Source organism: Mya arenaria, chromosome 17, assembly GCF_026914265.1.
Source record: "Mya arenaria isolate MELC-2E11 chromosome 17, ASM2691426v1".
Classification (NCBI taxonomy): domain Eukaryota; kingdom Metazoa; phylum Mollusca; class Bivalvia; order Myida; family Myidae; genus Mya; species Mya arenaria.
Genome location: NC_069138.1, coordinates 55,844,568 through 55,866,954, shown reverse-complemented (window position 1 = coordinate 55,866,954; position 22,387 = coordinate 55,844,568). Strand labels below are relative to the sequence as shown.

At 35.1% G+C, this 22,387-nt stretch overlaps 3 protein-coding genes across 4 annotated transcripts; 2 read left to right on the top strand and 1 right to left on the bottom strand.

Annotated features, from left to right (window-relative positions):
• The first annotated feature begins 539 nt into the window (after positions 1–539).
• Positions 540–2,949, top strand: LOC128224656 (protein Dr1-like). Its single transcript, XM_052934590.1, has 4 exons — positions 540–613; positions 1,236–1,572; positions 1,843–2,006; positions 2,729–2,949. The coding sequence occupies exons 2-4, from the start codon at positions 1,356–1,358 to the stop codon at positions 2,858–2,860; spliced, it is 513 nt and encodes a 170-aa protein (XP_052790550.1). The 5' UTR covers positions 540–613; positions 1,236–1,355; the 3' UTR covers positions 2,861–2,949.
• Positions 2,950–3,762: 813 nt separating this feature from the next.
• On the bottom strand, positions 3,763–11,963 carry LOC128224510 (uncharacterized). Of its 2 annotated transcripts, none has more exons than XM_052934375.1 (6): positions 11,895–11,963; positions 10,868–11,029; positions 8,265–8,361; positions 7,304–7,434; positions 5,882–5,977; positions 3,763–5,187 (listed from the first exon to the last, which is right to left on the bottom strand). In XM_052934375.1, exons 1-6 carry the CDS (start codon positions 11,931–11,933, stop codon positions 5,020–5,022), a joined length of 693 nt encoding a protein of 230 aa, XP_052790335.1. In that variant the 5' UTR covers positions 11,934–11,963; the 3' UTR covers positions 3,763–5,019. The 2 variants fall into 2 exon arrangements, with proteins under 2 accessions (XP_052790335.1, XP_052790336.1); XM_052934376.1 differs by having other exon boundaries at positions 5,053–5,187; positions 5,786–5,977.
• Positions 11,964–12,117: 154 nt separating this feature from the next.
• On the top strand, positions 12,118–21,672 carry LOC128222906 (isocitrate dehydrogenase [NAD] subunit beta, mitochondrial-like). The gene is made up of 10 exons (XM_052932081.1): positions 12,118–12,183; positions 14,358–14,405; positions 14,832–14,980; positions 15,324–15,464; positions 15,918–16,050; positions 16,863–16,996; positions 17,617–17,719; positions 19,765–19,911; positions 20,269–20,424; positions 21,148–21,672. The coding sequence occupies exons 1-10, from the start codon at positions 12,124–12,126 to the stop codon at positions 21,220–21,222; spliced, it is 1,146 nt and encodes a 381-aa protein (XP_052788041.1). The 5' UTR covers positions 12,118–12,123; the 3' UTR covers positions 21,223–21,672.
• The last annotated feature ends 715 nt before the right edge of the window (positions 21,673–22,387 follow it).

Genomic DNA, 22,387 nt, shown 5'->3' with positions numbered 1-22,387 from the left:
ATTAAACCTTATCCTTGTTGTTTTTCCATTGACAAAATTTCTTTGTTTTGCGTGAGGATCACCAATATTAAACCGGGCTTAGCGTTTGGATGGCGACGGCCGATCGGTAAGTTGCGTAGCGGTTCGATCCCAGCTCGGCGGAGCTTCGTCGATGACTACACCAAGGAATGGTAAACATAACTGCAGGTACATGTACGCATAAACAAATATTTTAGGAAAAGTCTTGAAACCCCGGATAACCAGAATGAGTCATATTTGTAAGTACGGCCCATCGACTAATAGATGCATATTGACTCTGTTCGCAGCGCCCCCACCTCCCGGACCATGTGATACACACCTGATCACAACACTAATGACACTCGAGTTTTGTGCAAAGGGAGGTATATGTACAAATCCACTCATTCTTACTGATGAGTCCATAGGGAATATTGGCACTCAAATTGTCAGCAGACTGTGATGAAGGTAAAGATTTTCAATAGACAAGCAAGTTAGTTAATCGTAACCGATAGCCTGTTGCAATCGTAGTTACTGCCCTTATATATAAATTTGCCATGTATTACAAAATGAAAAAATACAAGATGTGCGTATCCTCAATGTGCTTAAGAGAATAAAAGTATGTATACTGCATTTATTTTCAAATATAATGACATTTTTGTTTTTGATATTGATATTACAATAAGGCTGAAACGCTATATTAATCGTCTTTTATTTTAAACATCCACAGCTGACTTTCTCACAGCTCTTAGTCTTATTCTTATATCCCATGACGTGATAAACAGCCCAAAAATCTGGTTCTGCATCATACATTCTGGTGTCTGTGGAAGTAAAGAGACATAATAACGTTACAACAACTTATTCTTATAGAAATAACTATATTTCCACATACATTTAAACACCGCTATTCTGAACACTGTTTATCCAAAATTATCGCTAATGCAAAATAATTTTTTGGTCCTTCTGTGTTTAATTTTACACATCTTACTTTCACAACATCTATTTTTGACCGGAACTATCCTAGGTTCGAATCCTTGCAACAAATTTTGTTCATAAATGTCAAAATATTACAATAAATATGCACTTGACAACCCATTTACTGTACTGATCATTATCAATTATGGCTAGTTTGGCAATTAATCTATATTCTTAAACATCATTGTTTATGAAATGAAATTTGTTTTATTCTACAAAGTTGATTGGTCCATTTCGATTCATGAAAAAATGATTTTCATTTTCAGATTAATTTTTCTTCACACACTGACAATGCTGTAGATGCTAGATACAGTTGACGTTTTACCAAGCCCTTGTTGTATTCACAATATTCCCATTATATACATGTGAGATCACAATTAAACATCATGGGAGACAATCGAGATGACGATGATCTTAGTATTCCTCGGGCTTCCTTGAACAAGATGATTAAGGAAGTAATACCCAATGTTCGAGTGGCGAACGACTCAAGAGAACTAATTCTCAACTGCTGTACAGAGTTTATCCACCTTGTGTCTACAGAAGCAAATGATATCTGCAATAAACAGCTCAAGAAAACGATATCACCAGAACATGTTCTTGCAGGTACAGCTTTTTTGCTCTGTGATGTAGATTTTGTTTATACTTAACATATTTATGATATTATAAGATTTAATTGCACGAACATAACACAGATCATTGCAGAAATTTAAATAAACATTAAACTTTATTAAATCAGGGTTCTCACTAAACTTGACTTTATGCAGTCCCTGGCCTTGGCTGTTACAGATTTCATATTAAAGAATGGTATCCTTTAAATACTTAGTTCACTATCTCTCATGTGTACCACTAAAAAAGGACTGATCTCTCTCTTAGCCCTCGACAGTCTAGGATTTGGCGCATACAAGGAGGATGCTACAGAGGTGTTGAAGGAAGCCAAGGCTGTGGCCGCCAAGAGACGGAGGGGAAGCTCGCGCCTTGAAAACCTAGGCATTCCTGAGGAGGAACTGGTCAGGCAACAACAGGAGCTCTTTGCTCAGGTATTTCTTGACAAATAAAGTACCTTAGTTATGTCATTTCATGGTGTCAATCAATAGTTTGCAATGTTTACCTAGTCAAGAAAAAAGTATTGTAGGCTTGTTGGATTGCAAACACTTTGACTTTAACTCAATAGTGTTCAAAATTATTAAAATTAAAATTAAATATAACTGAATCTTTTTTCAAGATATGACCATAAAACTTGTTAACAACATGCATATGCCGCAATGCGCATTAATCATTGTCCAGTTATGACCATTGATTGTCTTAAAATATTGTTAGTGAGTATAACCCTGTTGATGAATTAAATTTTTCACATGAAACTTAGTGTACATATCACCAGTGACATAATGCACATTTGTAAAAAGGCTCATAACTCTGGCTGTAAAAGTTGTCATATTTTGCCCTTTAATTGATAAAAACAGAGCATCCACTTGTTGGTTATGTGTCAGGGCTTTCTGCAGGCCTTTTGAAACTTTTAGTGATCAGGCACTAAGGTGCTTGAAATCTGAAATCTGGGTCACCAGGTGCTTAAACTCCACACTGGTTTAAAATCAGATTTTGTCTGTGAAAATACCAGCAACATTGTGTGGTTTGTATGACCTTTGCATTTGTTCAGCATAGTAAGTACATGTATTGTATACATAACATGTCAACTTGCCATTTTTTCTTGCCTAACAAGTTTTAGCCTAATTTTACCATTGTATGATTTATTTGCTCCCAGGCCCGACAAGAGCAAGCCCAGAAGGAGCAACAAGAGTGGCAACAACTGCAGCAAGTAATGCAGCAACACCAGCCAGTTAATACAGCCTCACAACATGGGGATGGGACAGAGGATGATGATGACTATTCTTGAAGGGCGTTGTTTTATATTGTTGTTTTTTTGTAATGAACTTCTTATACATTGATGATTGTAAAGATTAATAAATGTATCATGATTTATTACTTTAGTTTTGTTTTTATATTGGTAAACAAGGGAGACATGATGCAGAGCATATACACCTGTCCATGTGCAGAGATACAAAAGATCAAGGGCCATAACTCTGTAGGATCCAATTGATCATTGAACTAATTCTGGTTTTGTCAGGCAGTGCCCCTTTATGTCATGAAAAAGGCCTGCAAAATATCTTACCTAAGCTATAGGCATATAACTCAAAAAACATTCAAGATATTCACAAGAAACTTCTTACTTGTTTAAGTAGTGACAGTAAAAGCAGAAAACAGTTGCTGAATAGTGACTCTTTATCAACTGTGAAAAGTAGCGTACCTACCAGTATTCGCTTGCAGTGCTATTTTAAGGAGACCCAATAAAGACATAACCCAGTCTTATGATCAAAGTTAAAAAAGATGCAATAAGATATGTGGAAGTTGCGTTCAATGGTAGCTATGGTCACATGGTTAGCGTATCTGACTCTTGGTCTGAGGGTGTGCCCCCTGTTCTTCCCTGCACAAATAAGTACGGCCCATGGTTCTTAATAAGATTGTCAGTTAAAATAGCTGAATTTTAACTTATTAATACCCTTACTTTCAAAGTAATACTTTTCTACAGTGTGACATTAACTTTAAATGTTACCTTATTCAACCTTTGATTTTAAACAGACAGTAAATATGATAATTGAAGGACCAGCACAATACTATGAGAAGGCTCTTAAGAGTATACATTTTTTTGTAAATAAGCAGGATAAGAATAGCGCACTTTTCAACACACTTCTTTAATTGAACACATACAATGAAGGAAAAATATAATTTATTTCCATGTAACTATAGATTAAAAAAATCTGATATTTTCGTAAAATACACAATCACAATAATTCTTTCTGAAGTATCACAAGATATCTTAATCAACATCAATTGTAGTGAAAACACTATAATTAACATCAATTTATAACATACCCAAAGATATATCACTGCTATGAATAATACCCCAACATGCTACCTGGACATGTGGATGGTTAAAGAAATTTGGTTTGGAGATAATCATATCATCAACATATATCATAACATTTTTTTACATATTAATGTAAGGATTGTTTCCCTGATCTATATAACATTAAACTATTTTTTATTTGAACATTCAATAGTCCTTCTGATTTCAATTAAAACCTGGCAAAATTCCTCATTGGTAAATATAGGTTAACAACCTGGACTAAAAAAGAAGAGGATCATGTTAAAGAAGGAAAAAATAGATCTCTTTGTTTTCCTTGCTTGTTTTATTTCATTACTTAGATTCCTACTTATAAATGTTTAAAAATAAATATGTTTTGTATTTTATTTATACTTCAAAACTGTACCTAGTTGGATTAAAAGAGGGAGTGATTAACTTCCTACAGATATAGTCCATGAGTATTTACAACAATTTTGCTTGATTAAACATGACTGAGCATGTGTTATGTACATTAACAATTAAATACCAATACAAACACCAAAATACTTGTAATAAAATAGTTTAAACTTGTTTATTTTACCGTACAACAATTTTGAAACAAGTCTCTACAACATAACATTTATCACTCTCGTTGACGTGTAATTGGAATCATGAATACATCCTTGTAAGGAGCCTCATTCTGTTAGGCAGGAACATTCAATGTGCGAGTTCTTAAGAAACTGATCAGAGAACTTGCATTTACTAACAAAGTCATGAAAAAAACAAGACAAAATTTTCAATACAACAGTTTCAACTACAGGGTCAGGCCAAGTAGCCTAAAATTTTAACCAAGACCTAAAAGTACAGGAATCAAAACCAACAAGCAAGCTCTAACAGGCTTTTCAAAAGCCAAATAAGTAAAAAATTGTTCCATATCTTGACACGCTCCCACACAAAATGACTTAAAGGCATTTCAAGTTAGTCTGATTATAACATTGAAGTATATAATTCATATATATAAATATGTATCCTATATATAATGATCAATCATAATATACATGTAAATGTAGTTAAAACCTGATTAGACACTATTGAGTCTACGCATAATCCTGAACAATAAAATCAAATGACAATTGGCAAACTCTCTACAATCATTTTTTCTCTTTTTTCACTCTGCCCATCAGGTAAAACTCTTTATTTGGTTTCATGTTTGTAAGAAACGCCATTCTGTTTGACAAAGCAAATAGCCCTACAACTGAGCCGATGTCCCAGGCATCGTCTTGGGTAAGTCCATGAGCCTCCAGCTTTGTAAAGTGTTCCTGAAGTAAAAACATAGACGATAATAAAATTTTTGTTTGTTTCAGTGTAAGATAGTAATATATTTCACCGTGTGAGCACCGAAAATTATATTTCAACAGTGGCGCAACAATTCCTGTACTGTTTGTTTCAATATATATCACAACGGGAGCACCAAAAGCTATATATTTCATGAGTGAAACATTTACTAAGTGAAATTTATTGTGATCTTACAGTGAAACAAACAACTGTTCTTTTTATCATTTGCCTAAAAGGATATAAAATGACAGTTAATTGTAGTTTTTCAGAAAAACACCACATGGTTTATCAATCTTATATCATCTTTAAAACCATGTCCTATGTGCGTGAATATTTAATTTGGACATGAAAACAGACTTAAATCTCAAAACGTAGAAACTTAATAATAATCAAAAATAATAATTGATAAATAATTTGAACCACAGGAAGGCTGACAATAAAGTCAAATGTAAAACTGCAACACAGGGCATTTTTCAATAAAGATTGTAAATTTCCAGGCATAACCCCGTTTTTGGTGTTAACTATGCTTCAATAAAATTATTGCTAGGACATCTATTGCATAGATTCTGCCTTTAACTTTACCGGTGTATCTGAGCGCTCCTATGCAGCGTCAGGTTTACGACTTGGATATCTTTTTGAAACAGAGTCCGGGCATTCCATAAAATAGACTAAGTATACCTCTGTGAGCGGTCTACAGTGGCACAGATCTAAGGCAAACTCTAGAATAGCCCTCTGTCTATTGTCTATATCTGCTGTACGCCAGTTTGCAGAAAGCTGAAAGAGCATCAAACAAGAACAGTTATAGGAAGAAGTATTGATCAAGGATGACCATCTCATACTTACAAAGCATTTACTGTGTGTTTTTCATCATTGTTTCATCCAGCATTTTAAAAATAAAATTTTAGCTAAGAATTTCAGCAAATATGCAAAAATAATGCCATTGAAAGTTCTTATTTTTGGTATTTGTTAGGAACTAATAGTATAATATTAAATATTCTAATAGAATTTTACTATATAGCATATTTTCCTGAATTCTTAAGAAATTTATACTTTCTTTGAATTTTTGTTCATTTTTTGTATACAGAAACTGATAAAAAAAGGATGAGTAAATCTTACGCCATACCCATTTGGTTTAGGCCATACCTAATCTGTCAGCTGCGGATAATTGGAGTTTATTCTGTGCAGTGTGCTGTGAGCATATTATGCAGTTCAAACATTTGTTTCCTCAGTTGTAGCTGTTTGGAGTGTACCATGGTATTCTATGCAGGGCGCTATGATGATGATACAGTACATACATGTGTATCCTCACCTGACCTGCCAATTCAGGCTGTTTGGAGTAGATTCTATGTAGAGCACTGTGAGCAATGATTCAATAGAGACATTTGGTTCCTCACCTGATCTGCCCGTTCAGGCTGTTTGGAGTAGATTCTATGCAGGGCACTGTGGGCAAATGATTCAATAGAGACATTTGATTCCTCACCTGATCTGCCAGTTCAGGCTGTTTGGAGTAGATTCTATGCAGGGCGCACAGTGAGCAATGATTCAATACAGACATCTGATTCCTCACCTGATCTGCCACTGATTTGCCAGTTCAGGCTGTTTGGAGTATATTCTATGCAGGGCATGCGAGCAGTGATTCAGTGATACAGTCATTTGATTCCTCACCTGATCTGCTAGTTCAGGCTGTTTGGAGTAGATTCTATGCAAGGCTCACAGTGAGCAATGATTCAATACAGACATTTGATTCCTCACCTGATCTGCCAATTCAGGCTGTTTGGAGTAGATTCTATGCAGGGCGCTGTGAGCAATGATTCAATACAGACATTTGATTCCTCACCTGCTTTGCCAATTCAGGCTGTTTGGAGTATATTCTATGCAGGGCACTGTGAGCAATGATTCAATACAGACATTTGATTCCTCACCTGATTTGCCATTTCAGGCTGTTTGGAGTAGATTCTATGAAGGGCACTGTGGGCAAATGATTCAATACAGACATTTGATTCCTCACTCAAGTCACCTGATCTGCTAGTTGAGTATAGTAGAGTATATAATGTGCAGTGTGCTGTGAGCAATGACACAGTACAGCCATTAATTTCTCACCTGATCTGCCAGTTCAGGCTGTTTGGAGTAGATTCTATGCAGGGCACTGTGAGCAATGATACAATATAGACATTTGTTTTCTGCCGAGGTTACAACCACTATCATTTCTTTGTCTGCCATTGTCAGGCTTCCTGTGAAATTATAAAAATGGTTTAGTAAAAACGTGCATGTATACTCATTAAATTGTGTTTTCAATATATATTTCCTATCAACAAAACTTGTTATCATGTAAAAGAACAATATAAATTCCTTTTTATGCTGCTGTCTTCATTTTTTATACTTATTTCTGACAACCTTAAAGGGACCTGCTCATGATTTTTGGACTAAAATTTTCCCACCAATGCATCTGAAAGCTTATTTTATAAATAGTACTCTTTGATACTGAAATTGCAGAAAACAACAACAATTTAAGTATTAACAAAAATTCTTAACCACTGCCTGTACAGTCAAGAAAAAAGTCACAAGGACTTACACAATAGCTGATGTGTATTTTAACCTTTATCTAATACATCTTATAATAATATCCATCAATCAATCACACTACAAAAATTTACTGAATTGCTAGTTACGTTATTCAAAGACAATTTTTGAGCAGATATCAACATTTGTTAAAGGGATCCAGCAGTCAGCATCTTATTTTTGACACTCCTAATAATTTTCCAGATTCTATTTCGTGTTAATGATAGTGCATTTAACAAAACATGAGCAAGTCCCTTTAAGCCAAAATGAAACATAATAATATTGTTTAAGCTGAAAATAATGATCTTGTTCCCATCCCTCTTTAAAACCATTATTTGCATGAATTCTAAGATGCCACAAGAAACAATACCTTTAAAGCTTGATTTGTTTAATGTAGAATGTAATAATGAATAAATATAAGTATTCTTCATGAAGTAACTTTTAAATCTAAAGACTTATTAACTACAAAAAATGAATAAACCTCAAACCTGTTGTTCAATACCTCTGTCTTCCATAACAATATCATAGTAGTTGAAGAAAGCCCTAAACTCTGCAGGTCGATATGAAAGGGTGGAAAATACATTCGGGGTGAACCCTGACTGAAAGAAAATAAAAAACATGTTGACATTTATAGCTTGTCGAACAAATTCTTACATCAAAGAATCCAACTGCAGCAATTAGCGATAAGGCTAGTGCACTTCATGGAACTTGCTTGTGAGCACTTCTGCATTCATACTGCATAAATGCAAGAAAAAATGTGATCAATCTTAAAAGCTGCTCTCTCACAAATTGAATGTTTTGACAACTTTTTTTTTTTTTGTCTTGGAACGAGCCATTTTTGGGGAAAATCCATGGAAACCAGTTATATAAGACTGCTGACAAAAAAATAGATCGCAGATTTTTATATTTTGTAATAATTTAAGATTTCATAAGCTTTACACACATTTATTCTCGACAAGCATCACAGTACAACTGAATACATTTAGACAATGCAAACCATAAGTAATATCAACCTATAGTCTAATTCACATTACTACAAATTTAAGTTCAACAAGAGCTGTCACAGTATGTGACGAATGCCCCCGAATGTGACATTGACCTACGAACAAGGTCAGTACATGAAAAGTTGATCTTGCCTTTACGTGTCAAATACATATGGCAAGTTATTTTAAATTGCCTCTGAACATAAAAAAATACCACCTATACTTGACAACCTACACTGTTCTGTCCTTATATTCAGAATTCCCTTGGTATGTGGAACACATGTGGCAAGTTATTTTAAAATCTGTCCATACAAGGGAAAGTTACAGCCCGGACACGACAACCTATACTCTATGTCCTTATATGCAGCACTCCATTGTGAATAAACACTTAGTGTATCTTTCACCTTAGAGGTAGGGACATGGGTCTTGCACACGACACGTCGTCTTGGTATGTGGAACACATTTGGCTAGTTATTTTAAAATCTGTCCATACAAGAGAAAGTTACAGCCCGGACACGACAACCTATACTCTATGTCCTTGTATGCAGCACTCCATTGTGAATAAACACTAAGTGTGACCTTGACCTTTGAGGTAGGGACACGGGTCTTGCACGCGACACGTCGTCTTGGTATGTGGAACACATGTGGCAAGTTATTTTAAAATCTGTCCATACAAGGGAAAGTTACAGCCCGGACACGACAACCTATACTCTTATGTCCTTATATGCAGCACTCCATTGTGAATAAACACTAAGTGTGACCTTGACCTTTAAGGTAGGGACACGGGTCTTGCACGCGACACATCGTCTTGGTATGTGGAACACATGTGGCAAGTTATTTTAAAATCTGTCCATACAAGGGAAAGTTACAGCCCGGACATGACAACCTATACTCTATGTCCTTATATGCAGCACTACATTGTAAATAAAGACTAAGTGTGACCTTGACCTTTGAGGTAGGGACACGGGTCTTGCACGCGACACGTCGTCTTGGTATGTGGAACACATGTAGCAAGTTATTTTAAAATCTGTCCATACAAGAGAAAGTTACAGCCCAGACACGACAACCTACACTCTATGTCCTTATATGCAGCACTCCATTGTAAATAAACACTAAGTGTGACCTTGACCTTTGAGGTAGGGACACGGGTCTTGCACGCGACATGTCGTCTTGGTATGTGGAACACATGTAGCAAGTTATTTTAAAATCTGTCCATACAAGAGAAAGTTACAGCCCGGACACGACAACCTACACTCTATGTCCTTATATGCAGCACTCCATTGTGAATAAACACTAAGTGTGACCTTGACCTTTGAGGTAGGGACATGGGTTTTGCACGCGACACATCGTCTTGGTATGTGGAACACATGTGGCAAGTTATTTTAAAATCTGTCCATACAAGGGAAAGTTACAGCCCGGACACGACAACCTATACTCTATGTCCTTATATGCAGCACTCCATTGTGAATAAACACTAAGTGTGACCTTGACCTTTGAGGTAGGGACACGGGTCTTGCAGGCGACACGTCGTCCTGGTATGTGGAACACATGTGGCAAGTTATTTTAAAATCTGTCCATACAAGAGAAAGTTACAGCCCGGACACGACAACCTATACTCTATGTCCTTATATGCAGCACTCCATTGTGAATAAACACTAAGTGTGACCTTGACCTTTGAGGTAGGGACACGAGTCTTGCACGCCACACGTCGTCTTGGTATGTGGAACACATGTGGCAAGTAATTTTAAAATCTGTCCACACAAGGGAAAGTTACAGAGCCGGACGGACGGATGGAGGGACGGACGGACGGACAGACGGTGCGATTTTAATATGCCCACCTTCGGGGGCATAAAAATTGATGTTTTATGCATTTTTCTTAAACCGTTAGTACAATTTAAGTCATAAAACATTAATTTTCGAACGGAAATATGAAAATCTATGATTTGATTTTTTGTCAGCAATCTTATATCATTGGTTTGCAGATATTTACGCATAAATTTGCTCTTTCCAAGACAAAAAATAAAAAAGATGTAAAAATGGTATATCTGTGAGAGTGCAGCTTTAAGTATTAACTACATTCTCATGCTCTAAAATAATAATAATAATAATAATATAAACTGACCTTTTCTGTGACTTCTGAAATTCTAGCTTTCACATCTTCTGGAAGACTGTCTGTGGGTGGCACAGGAAACCTGCTGAATTCATCACTGGTCAAGGTAGCAGTATTGTGGACTGGCCTATTTTGTTTGGATACCATAGGCAACAAAGGCAGTCTTCTGTATGCCTGCAAAAATAAATATATTTTATAAAAGAATGAACTACTGGTAACCAATTTCTTTTCTATCTTTTAACCGGGCATCACACTGGGAATATAGTATATAGATTTGGGTTCTGTATCATCAATCGATTTGAGCTGTGGATCTACACTTCCTTACTTAAAATTTGGCTGTTATATTTTTGGATGTTTACACTAAATAAACTTCAACGAACAATTTTCTGGTACTTAATACTATTTAAAGATGTAAACTGTCAAAATAAAAAGGTACTCTTTTTCAAATTTAAAGGGAATTCAAAACTTAAACAGATCCAGACGATACAATTAGTGCTCGCAGAGTGTCCTTAGATTATATAATGTGTCATCATTTCTTTTTTGAGTTTGCCAAGCAAGATAATCTGCTGACGCAGTATAATCTGCTGATACTACATGTATGTATGTTCTAAAAGTTGCGATGCTGCCTGAACTTGCTTAAAATGGCCGATTATGGCGTGTTTGCGAAGAACTATATGGATGGCTGAATATTATGAAAATTAGAGAGGGGGTGGAGCAATTACGTCAGATCGAGGTGCGTTGAGGGTCACGTTGCGTCAGACACCTAAAGAACAAAAACAGTCCAGCCAACCCTGCATGCCCAGTTCCTGAGAAATCTGCCACATTAACTCCACATTAGAAGGCATGGGGGACCTATTGTAACGTATAAGGTAATACACATCTGGAGAAACCCCTACTGTATGTTTGCCAGGGTCAGCAACTGAGTTAAGATAATCGTAAATAATCAATGTCATTCATGTATGTTGAACGATTTTGATAAATCATCTTTAGAAACAACCCCAAATTACAAAATTTACTTTCCATTCTTCTTTAATCTCACCTTTTGGACCGAATTAATCAAGTGCCTTTGTAGTGACATTTTGCTCTACAGGGATAAGTTATTAAAAAATATATATTGTACAGAAAATCATCAGTATTTTTATTATTAATGATCAGTGATATCTTAAAAAAAGATTTTTTAACTATTTTGGGGAAAAAATAAAGCACTTTCTCAAAATTGAGACGATTAATTTTATATTTTAATATTCTTACTTCTCCCAGTATCCAAGATGGCAGCCTCCATGTCAAGAACGAATGTTCTTAAGAAGTCTGCTAAATTGTGTTCACTGGTACTTTTTATGCTAATTTATCACATATAAATTTAATAATAGAGTTATATGAGATTATTAAAAATGTTTGGGGTAATTTCTATGAGTTCGAGTTTACTTATATAATATTATGGTTGACATTAGATAAATGGAAGGTGGGTGGGGAAAGTTTAAGTTTTGTATATTGTTGAGCCAAATTGGATCAGTAGGATTTCCACTGTTTTATGTTTGTCCTGATTTGACAGTTGTAAACTTTACTTGTTTTTTTAGTCGAACTTTTTTCATACATAATTAACATATTTATTAATACAATTTCATTTGTCAATGTTTGGTTATTAAGTAGTGTTTTAGCCAGGAATTAAAAAGGGCAGGGTGGGCCAAAGCAGGGTGGGCCAAAAAAAGGGCAGGGTGGGCCCAAATAGGGGCATGGTGTTTTCTTGAATGGGAAAACAATGCGTACAATATTAGCTTTGTATAATTGTAAAACGACCATGTACCTTATCAAAGTACATGCATGTTCATGCACACATTGTAGTAATATCCCAACAGAATACTCTTAATTCTTTCTTGTTCATTTTCACTTCAGACACTTTCTTTACCATCTTGGGTTGTTGTCACCAGGGCTCTCACAAGGCGGTTTTTTGGGGGAGAAGCCACTTCTCTAGCCAGTCAAATTAGGGAGAAGTGGGGAGACTTTAAGGATACTTATTGTAAAACTTGAAATAAATATTGTGCCATGCCACAAAACTTTAAATTCAGATTTAATTTGATTGCTTTAACTAGATGGAATGTTAAAAAAAGTGGGGGGTTTTGGCCTATCAAAAGTGTACTTGACTTGAGTCTCCTTTTTGCAATGTAAAGTTTACCTCCAAAAAGCGTCGAAAATAAAAACAAAGACATTAAAAAAAAATACCATTAGAAAAAATCAGAATGGCCTTAAATATGAGCTGTTAAAAACATTTAAGTGCAGAGGGCGAATCTTGTTTTGGTACGATCAGGATAGGGTACGAATGTCACATTCAGCTTTGCTGTTGTTTACTTGTCTTTGGTTAAATAAATTTCAATATGCTGACATTTTAAAACAAAATGACATTTAAAGTCTCTATCCTTCATGAAAAACTCACTAATACTTAATAATAGAACTAGAAAATTGAGAAATAAACTCCGAAAAATGTTCTGACAAAATGGCGGTGACTCGCCGAATCTTCTACTTTTGTACATTGAACAAATGAGGAAAATACCACAAGTAAACGCTATATAAAGCAAATAAAAAAGATTTGAGATAACAAAAATATCCATTATGATCATTCAACACAAAAACTATCAAATATTGGTCATGAAGTCAAATATTTGGTTTTCTTAGCGCCACCGTCTGTTTTTCAATGACCGTCTGCTTCAAACGAAACACTGTTCTAAAAAGTGTGCCTTGTTTTTACACTGCAAGTATCAATTGTTTACTAATGCTTGACAACATTTTTCATTAATTCTTCGCTTTATCTATTGCAATTTTACAAACTTTTTATCATTTGACCAGTGTCTTCTCTGATTGGTTAAAATGGGACGTTTCGATAATTGGATTATATACGACCCTATTATGTGATTAGGAGATTAAATGGCTAAATTAATTAAATTTGTAACAACATCGGCATCAAAGGTCGACATTTAGAGGTACAACTTCGATGTCTCAGACAAGGAATAATGTGTCATAATGAACAGCAATTAGCACCCTGATTATAAGCGTGAATTACCGTTAATCAGACAGCGACATTGACCAATGAAATACTTTTAGGGTGTAACTTTGTGATAAACAACGATCTGAATGGCCAAAAGGGCGCAAGGGGGCGGGAAAAATATGACAGGGCGTGTAAAAAGGGGCAACAGGGCGGAGTAAAAAAAGGGCAGGGCGGGCCGCCCTTCCATTCTGCTTTAGCTAAAACACTATATTAAGTCAACATTTTATTTTTTTATCACTGATGACATTTGGCACAGGCTGAGGAAAATAAGGTGAGCAGTCATGGAATTAGAATTTTGAATGAAAAAGCCATAATTCTCACACTAGTGCTTGCCATAAATGAAGAAATGTCAAAAAAAACCTCTAATAACAATCTGAAATCTCAAGCAAGGCCGAAAAGTATTTCACCTGTCATTCCTCCCCGGTAGATAATACAAGTCCGTCTTCCATTTTTATATTTTAGGTGCAGCAGGTTGTAAAGAATGAAATTCACCTTTCATCGGTGCAACAGGTATGGATGTTACTCAGTTTAACCATTTGAAAATAATTATATCAATATTGGAATTAAAATGTATTTACCAAGGAATATTGAGTCCAGTTGTGAAAGTCAGAGTCGCAGGCAATGCCTGTCTAAAAAGGTAATCTCTGAATTTGTTTCCACATAGCTTGTCAAAACTCAGCCACTTTAAAAGCATGTGAAAACTAAACCTGTTATAAATTAAAATTTATTTATATGATTATATAGCTCCTGAAATCACATTCAGAGTAAGATTATTCTTGTATGCTCTTTTAATGCTGAACATTTATAGGCATTTGCAGAACTGGTATCAAAGCCTGCTAACCTCATACAATGATGTTTGTGCAACTGACCAAAAAAGAAAGCCATTTACAGACGGTCTCCAGTAAGTCTGCTAACTAATACTGATATACATTTAAGGCAGTCACAAAGCCAGTGTCAAAGCCAGCTGGACGTCACACAGTGACCCTGGTGCCTGGGGATGGGGTGGGGCCAGAGATGATGGCCAGTGTACAGCAGGTGTTCAAGACTGCTGGGGTGCCTATTAACTTTGAAGAACATTTTCTCAGGTTTGGTGGAGCTTTGTTCTTATAAAATTATTTTCCAGTGTCCAGTTTATGATAAGTTTTTTGTCTAGATAAACTATACTATTATCCTTTTGATATTGAATTATGCAACTGTAAATGTTGTGGATTTCATATACAATACTGAACTTAAATTGTAAGACATTTCCACTATTTCTTTTCATCAGAATCAAAAGAAACCCACAGACAATGATATTACTTTTTTGGCTCAAATCTGTTGGCCAAATAATGCAAATACAGTTTGTATTACACCAACTTTTATACATACCATTGTTTAAAGCTTGGATTTCATATTACAACTTCACTACATCATTCTTTTTTAATTCAGTGAGGTGCACCGATCCCAAAGTGCCAGCTATGAGACTGTATTGGAGTCATTCAAGAGAAATGGAGTTGGCTTAAAGGGCATTATCTCCTCTCCCCATACCTTTCAGGGGACAGAACTGCAGACCCTCAACATGAAACTCAGGTATGTGTTGAAGATAATGCATCACATCAAATTTGATTTCTGCAAAACTATTGACTTCCATGGCTAATTTATTTTAATGTTTTTTTTCCTTCAAATGCAATGTTTAAACCTCCTTTGAGAAAACATTGCCATAAAGCTATGTAACATGGTAATCTTATTGTTATTTGCATATTAAATTAGTAAACTAAGCACAAACATATTTGATGATAAATCACCCTTTGAGCAGATTTCAAAATCTTCATAATTGATAATAAAATTCCCAATACTATCTATATTTAAGGTGAAAAACCCTTTGAATGTGAATTTTTTATATGCCTCTTTTGAGGAAGTAAATTAATTTGTTAAAAATAGGTGTACCAAAGACAGATTGTGATCATTAGTGTTTTTGTTTTCAAGCTAAAACCACTTGAGGTAAACATATAATGAGATTTACCAGCATTTCTATGTTTCCAGACGTGACCTTGATCTGTTTGCCAACGTAGTGCTGGTACGAAGCCTTCCAGGGTACGTCACCCGGCACAATAACCTAGACTTTGTCATTATACGAGAACAGACTGAGGGGGAATACAGTGCGCTGGAGCATGAGGTTTCTATGTTAACATTTTTAGCTTGTTTGTTTTTCAACAAAAAATTTCAAGGTACGGTATTGTCACATGAAACCCTGTGTAATAGTCTGGGTCTTTATGCAAAATATTGAACCTTGTCAATTAGTCAATAGCTTGAAAACATTTCAAGGCATTTTTCAATAAAATTCTTTTAACTACCGGTAGTCTGTCAAAAGAAATCAATGTATTGTCATATGAAGTTTTTATGTTGTTGTCAGGGTCATTGTACAAAATATTGAGCCTTGTACATAACTTGTAAACAATTCAAGGCATTCATGGACAAAGGTTTTTTAACTTGTCTGTTTTTCCATGAAAAAGGTAAAGATATGTTATTACCATGATGGTGTTGTAAGGGTCGTCATGCAAAAATTTAAACCTTAGACATAACTGAAAATTGCTTTGAACAACTTCCCATGAACCTTATTTATCAAGATCCATAACTCTTTATTATTGTTTTATTGTACTACACTCACTGTGTAGCAGGGCCAATACATGAGCGAAGTGTTATTCATATTAAAAAAAGAAAGAAGCAGATGAGCAAACTGGTATCTATTTGTATTGCTCTTAACAATTAGTCTTTAAAAGATATCTGACAACCTTATTTAATAGCTCAAAATGTTCAATATTATTGCTGAATAAATGAAATTAATTTTGAAAACATTTCTTCCATATAAAAAAGAAATGTATATTTTCAGAAATACATAGTTTTTTTTAATTGACAAGTCTTGAATTTTTAAAACAGTCTTATGGTGATCTTGTAAAAGTAGTCATGTAATTATGTTATGTTTTACAGTGTGTCCCAGGAGTTATAGAATCCCTGAAGATTGTGACCGCCGTGAAGTCAAAGCGCATCGCCAAGTTTGCTTTCGATTACGCGATGAGGCACAACAGGAAAAAGGTGACAGCAGTACACAAAGCTAACATCATGTAAGTTTGCTTGTTATGGACTAGGTTGTACATGTTCATGTATATTTGGATCATGATCTTAATACACATTTAAATCATTCGCTACATATCAGTTAAAGACCTTGTATTAATTTTCATAAAAACATTGTTAAACTAATTTGGTTTATTTCTTGTTTTCATCCAGTAAATTGAAGACAATTATAAATATGATATACATGTACTTCTATTTCCTGTGAACTAATTGTATGTCTTTAAATAGTAGCAAAAGGCTTGTAATTATAAAAAAACCATAAGATTTTGAAATAGTCTGATGTTGATGTTTAAACATATAGTAGATAAAGACAAAGATAAAGACTTCTCTGTCCTCATAACATTGAATGTCTCTTGTAAGAAACAGACATACTAAGATTGCTGAGTTATTTTGTGACATAACAATGTATCCAATAACAGATTCTTACTTGTATTCACTATTTCCCTGGCAAGGGAGCTACCAACAGCATTTGAAAATGTTTTGTATAACACAGCCGAGGGTTGAACCTGCAACCTCCCGCTCCTAAAGTGGATGCTCAAGTATAAAGCTGACTATGCATAAAAACAAATCAACTGTTTGGACATTATAAATCTCATTTCTATTTTTTCAGGAAGCTGGCTGACGGGATGTTCCTGAAATCATGTGAAGAGGTGGCCAAATTTTACCCCTCAATAAAACTGGAAAACATGATAATTGACAACTGCTGTATGCAGGTAGGTAATACGATGAGTGTACAGGATTTATGGAATTTCTACTCATTAGACAGTTGACCATTTCTGAGCAATGAGAACTGAAATGAATACGGTACATCAAAGATTTATAAGATTACTAAAATCTAAAAATATTGTCATCCTAATGACTCCTATAAAGTGAAGAAATGCTTTTTGTGTCGCCTGAAAAGACGACATATAGGGGTTACTTTTGTCGGCGGCGGCGGTGGCGGCGGCGTCCGCGTCCCATTTTCGCTTGTCCGGGGTATATCTCCTAAACTATTAGTGGTATCAACTTGAAACTTCATATGTACATAGATCTAATTGAGGGCAAGTGCAGTGCACAAGAACTGTTACTCTTGCTTCCATATTTTTTGAGTTATTGCCCTTTGTTATTTTTCATGCTTAAAGTTTTGTCCGGGTCATATCTTGTAGAATATAAGAGTTATCAACTTGAAACTTCATATGTAGATAGATCTCATGGAGGGCAAGTGCAGTGCACAATAACAGTAACTCTTGCTGTCTTATTTTTAAAATTATTGCCCTTTGTTAATTTTCATGTTTAAAGTTTTGTCCGGGGCATATCTTGAAGAATATAAGAGGCATCAACTTGAAACTTCATAGCTAGATAGATCTCATTGAGGGCAAGTGCAGTGCACAATAACAGTAACTCTTGCTGTCTTAGTTTTAAAGTTATTGCCCTTTGTTAATTTTCATGCTTAAAGTTTTGTCCGGGGCATATCTTGAAGAATATAAGAGGTATCAACTTGAAACTTCATAGCTAGATATATCTCATTGAGGGCAAGTGCAGTGCACAATAACAGTAACTCTTGCTTTCTTAGTGGCGGCGGCGTTCGCGTCCCATTTTCGCTTGTCCGGGGTATATCTCTTAAACTATTAGTGGTATCAACTTGAAACTTCATATGTACATAGATCTAATTGAGGGCAAGTGCAGTGCACAAGAGCTGTTACTCTTGCTTCCATATTTTTTGAGTTATTGCCCTTTGTTATTTTTCATGTTTAAAGTTTTGTCCGGGGCATATCTTGAAGAATATAAGAGGCATCAACATGAAACTTCATATGTAGATAGATCTCATGGAGGGCAAGTGCAGTGCACAATAACAGTAACTCTTGCTTTCTTAGTTTTAAAGTTATTGCCCTTTGTTAATTTTCATGCTTAAAGTTTTGTCCGGGGCATATCTTGAAGAATATAAGAGGTATCAACTTGAAACTTTATAGCTAGATATATCTCATTGAGGGCAAGTGCAGTGCACAATAACAGTAACTCTTGCTTCCTTAGTTTTAAAGTTATTGCCCTTTGTTAATTTTCATGCTTAAAGTTTTGTCCGGGGCATATCTTGAAGAATATAAGAGGTATCAACTTCATAGCTAAATAGATCTCATTGAGGGCAAGTGCAGTGCACAAGAACCGTTACTCTTGTTGCCATATTTTTAGAGTTATTGCCCTTTGTTAATTTTCTTGCTTAGGTTTTGTCCGTGGCATATCTCGTAAACTATAGGAGGTTTCAACCTGAAACTTATTCCGTAGGTATTTCTGATTGAGGGTTCAAATGCCACTTGAAGTTAAATGGCAACATCATTGTCTATAAATAAATAAAATACCAATCTAACAGCTATAATGTCGACAGTAAATAATTCGTCAGGCGACACATCCGACTCTCGGAGTTCTAGTTTCACCATACCAAAGGTAAGTCTGCCATCATAGTCTGCATCAATCTGTGTATTCTACTATTAGAATTTTAAAGTATGTGAAATTAGGAGCCTTTATAAAATTTATATAATTCAAAGTTTAAGTGATTTACTAATTTGTTTTAGCTTGATTGTAACAAACTGATTACTAATAAAATCACTCTCGATTTCTTTTTCTGGGCAAAAACCGAACACTGCCTGTCCTTTTTGAGTGGCCATGAGAAAGTACCCCTGGTGGGGATCAAACCCACAACATAATGGGTGCCACTCTCATCCACTATCGCTGATGTTCATATTTATTTCAAATCTTCTTTATTGTACTTTTATTCTTCTTTCAGCTTGTGTCCAACCCGCACCAGTTTGACGTGATGGTGATGCCAAATCTCTATGGTAACATAATAGACAACCTGGCTGCCGGGCTGGTGGGTGGGGCAGGCGTTGTACCGGGGGAGTGCTACAGTGACAATGTTGCTGTCTTTGAACAGGTACCAGCATCCTAATTGCATTAATGCCCTTTCTTAGAGTGAGGCATGGTGTGAATTTAGTTTCACTGTTTGCATTGATATTTTTGTCTCTTAGTGGTGTATCATATCTTATTGTAAAGATCAGAATTTATGTTCTAACCAGAATTGAATAGGCTGTCATTTGCCTTTGTCGTAACTTTCGCTCTTTAGGGCTCTCCATTTTTTTGCAACTGTTTAAGGCAAGAATATAGCCAACTTCACGGTTGTGTTACTTCCTGGATGGCAAAATAAATGAGCATAATTGTATCTATTTGAAGTATATTCAATAAGTATCATTTTTTATACAAAAAAAACATTGACATCTCTTACACTTTTCAGGGAGCACGCCATTCATTTGCCACCGCTGTAGGCAAGAATATAGCCAACCCGACTGCAGTGTTACTTGCTGGATGTAACATGCTGCGCCACATGTCTCTAGACTTCCATGCCCAGCAGATTGAAACTGCCATACATAAAGTTGTCAAAGGTGGAAAGGTTGGTTTAATGTATTAATTATTAATCTTACGAAAAGTCATTCAAATTTTTTTAAGCATTTTATTTTTCTACCTTAGGCTAATTTCATATGATCTATCATAGTAAATAAACGAATTTTGATGTTCTCTGTGTGTCTTTTGTGACACAAAGCATTCCAGTATGGAGTACTTTGTTTTTAAGTTTTTCTTTGTTGTCCTATATACATTAACTGCCAGACTGGTGGAGCTCAACCATTCAGTAACTAGCATGTGGATAAATTATTACACTATTCACTTATACCACAAGCTTTTTATCGAACATTGCTGTTGACAGCATGGTACACAACAGTCATGTCACCAAGTACCCTCATGATAGGAATTATCTATTTATAATACAGTAACTTGGTCTTGGACACTGTAACAATTACATTAATGTGAAATACGCATAAAATTAAGTGATTAAAAAGAATCAATTAGAACAAAATCTATACAGCTTCTCTATAAATGATATACTGAAAAGAATGTTTAATTTTACTGTATTTTAATATGAAATCACATATACATTAATATGACATACCTGTAAAGTGCCTTTGTTGGACCCTTTAGCTTTGCAAACATAAGGTTTGGCAATAAAATATACTTTATAGAATATTATGTGATCTTTTCTAACCATCACCAATGATCAGGATATTTCTGTCAAAGTTGTTGTTGCATTTCTACATTTTCCGTCTGATATGTTTTTCAGACGAGGACACAAGACATGGGAGGTTATGCCACTACTGTAGACTTCACAAATGCAATAGTAAATTCCCTCCAGTAGATATTAAAGACATGCATGTGATATGTGGAAGAATGGATCTAGACATTATAACAAGACACTTCTAAAAAGACTGAAACAGTTAAAGAATGGTATCATAATAAATATCGGTCTTTGTAAGTGTATTTGTTGTTGTTAATTAATTTAAAAGATACAATGATAATTAATTAGTTACATATAGATGTTAATTATTCTATGGTTTTCACTTCGGCTTTGTAGGTAGTATTACAAGATCTTTTAAATTCCATGTATATAAATCTTGTGTAGACTAAAACATCTAAATAACAGATTGTAACAATTGAAGCTCAGAGTTTATGTGCAGAATCTAGTGTTGTTAATTTAGTTGATATTTTATTGTTGCCTTGCTGCAATATGATTTTGATTTTCACTATTTCATTTCACCCTGTTATTGTTAAAACGTGCTACTTTAATTTATTAAATGTGTTCAAACTCTAGCTTGTTTGTTTTTGTATGTACCCATTGCAGGGATGGTATAATCAGGGGTGTTAAGAGCTGATATTAGTCTATCCTGAAAAATAGCTGGGTATCTGTTTCGAGTATAAGGGATTAAGGCCCAAAGAAGAGTAAAGGGACTTAGACCCCTTTTGAAATTGTATCCTATGTATTTCATTTCAAGGTACAAAGCAAAAAAACAATCTTTACAATTTTCTGAAGTTAAATGCTCTTAATACTGATTTCAGGATTAATTCTTCACCTTAGGAAAGCAATTTATTAAATAGTTGAAGACTGATTTATTTTATTGGATTATAATTCAGCAAGTATAATAAGCTCTGGAAAGCTTTTAGTGACAACAACATTTACATCTTAAGATTAAATTCATCTACATAATGTGATTAACAATGATTTACCCTTTTTGTGTGATATTCTGAACTTTTCATCTCGTAGCGATGAATCCTGAGCAAAAACAAAGTCTTAAGTGATAACTATTAAGTCAGCATTCCAACACAATACTTGAAAACTAGCATCCTACTGAAGCGGAATGTCCTGTTGAAAAATAATGCGTCCTGAGGAAAACAATGAGTATAGGACTCCGGTTGTGGAGGGAGATGAAACCACTGATGTTATCAACAAAGCTTCAAAACCTCTTGCCTATATGGGTGCCCGATCATGTAGACTTCACCGAGGAGCATTTCTGTGTCACCTGGAA

Coding starts and splice junctions, on each gene's coding strand:
- LOC128224656 (XM_052934590.1), top strand. CDS start 1,356: ATGGGAGACAATCGAGATGACGATGATCTTAGTATTCCTCGGGCTTCC. Junction 1,573..1,842: donor ACCAGAACATGTTCTTGCAG/GTACAGCTTTTT, acceptor TCTCTCTCTTAG/CCCTCGACAGTCTAGGATTT. Junction 2,007..2,728: donor AACAGGAGCTCTTTGCTCAG/GTATTTCTTGAC, acceptor ATTTGCTCCCAG/GCCCGACAAGAGCAAGCCCA.
- LOC128224510 (XM_052934375.1), bottom strand. CDS start 11,933: ATGTCACTACAAAGGCACTTGATTAATTCGGTCCAAAAG. Junction 11,030..11,894: donor TGATTAATTCGGTCCAAAAG/GTGAGATTAAAG, acceptor TTATTTTTGCAG/GCATACAGAAGACTGCCTTT. Junction 8,362..10,867: donor TTTCAGAAGTCACAGAAAAG/GTCAGTTTATAT, acceptor ATTTTCTTTCAG/TCAGGGTTCACCCCGAATGT.
- LOC128222906 (XM_052932081.1), top strand. CDS start 12,124: ATGGCAGCCTCCATGTCAAGAACGAATGTTCTTAAGAAGTCTGCTAAA. Junction 14,981..15,323: donor TTTGAAGAACATTTTCTCAG/GTTTGGTGGAGC, acceptor TTTTTAATTCAG/TGAGGTGCACCGATCCCAAA. Junction 16,997..17,616: donor GTACACAAAGCTAACATCAT/GTAAGTTTGCTT, acceptor CTATTTTTTCAG/GAAGCTGGCTGACGGGATGT.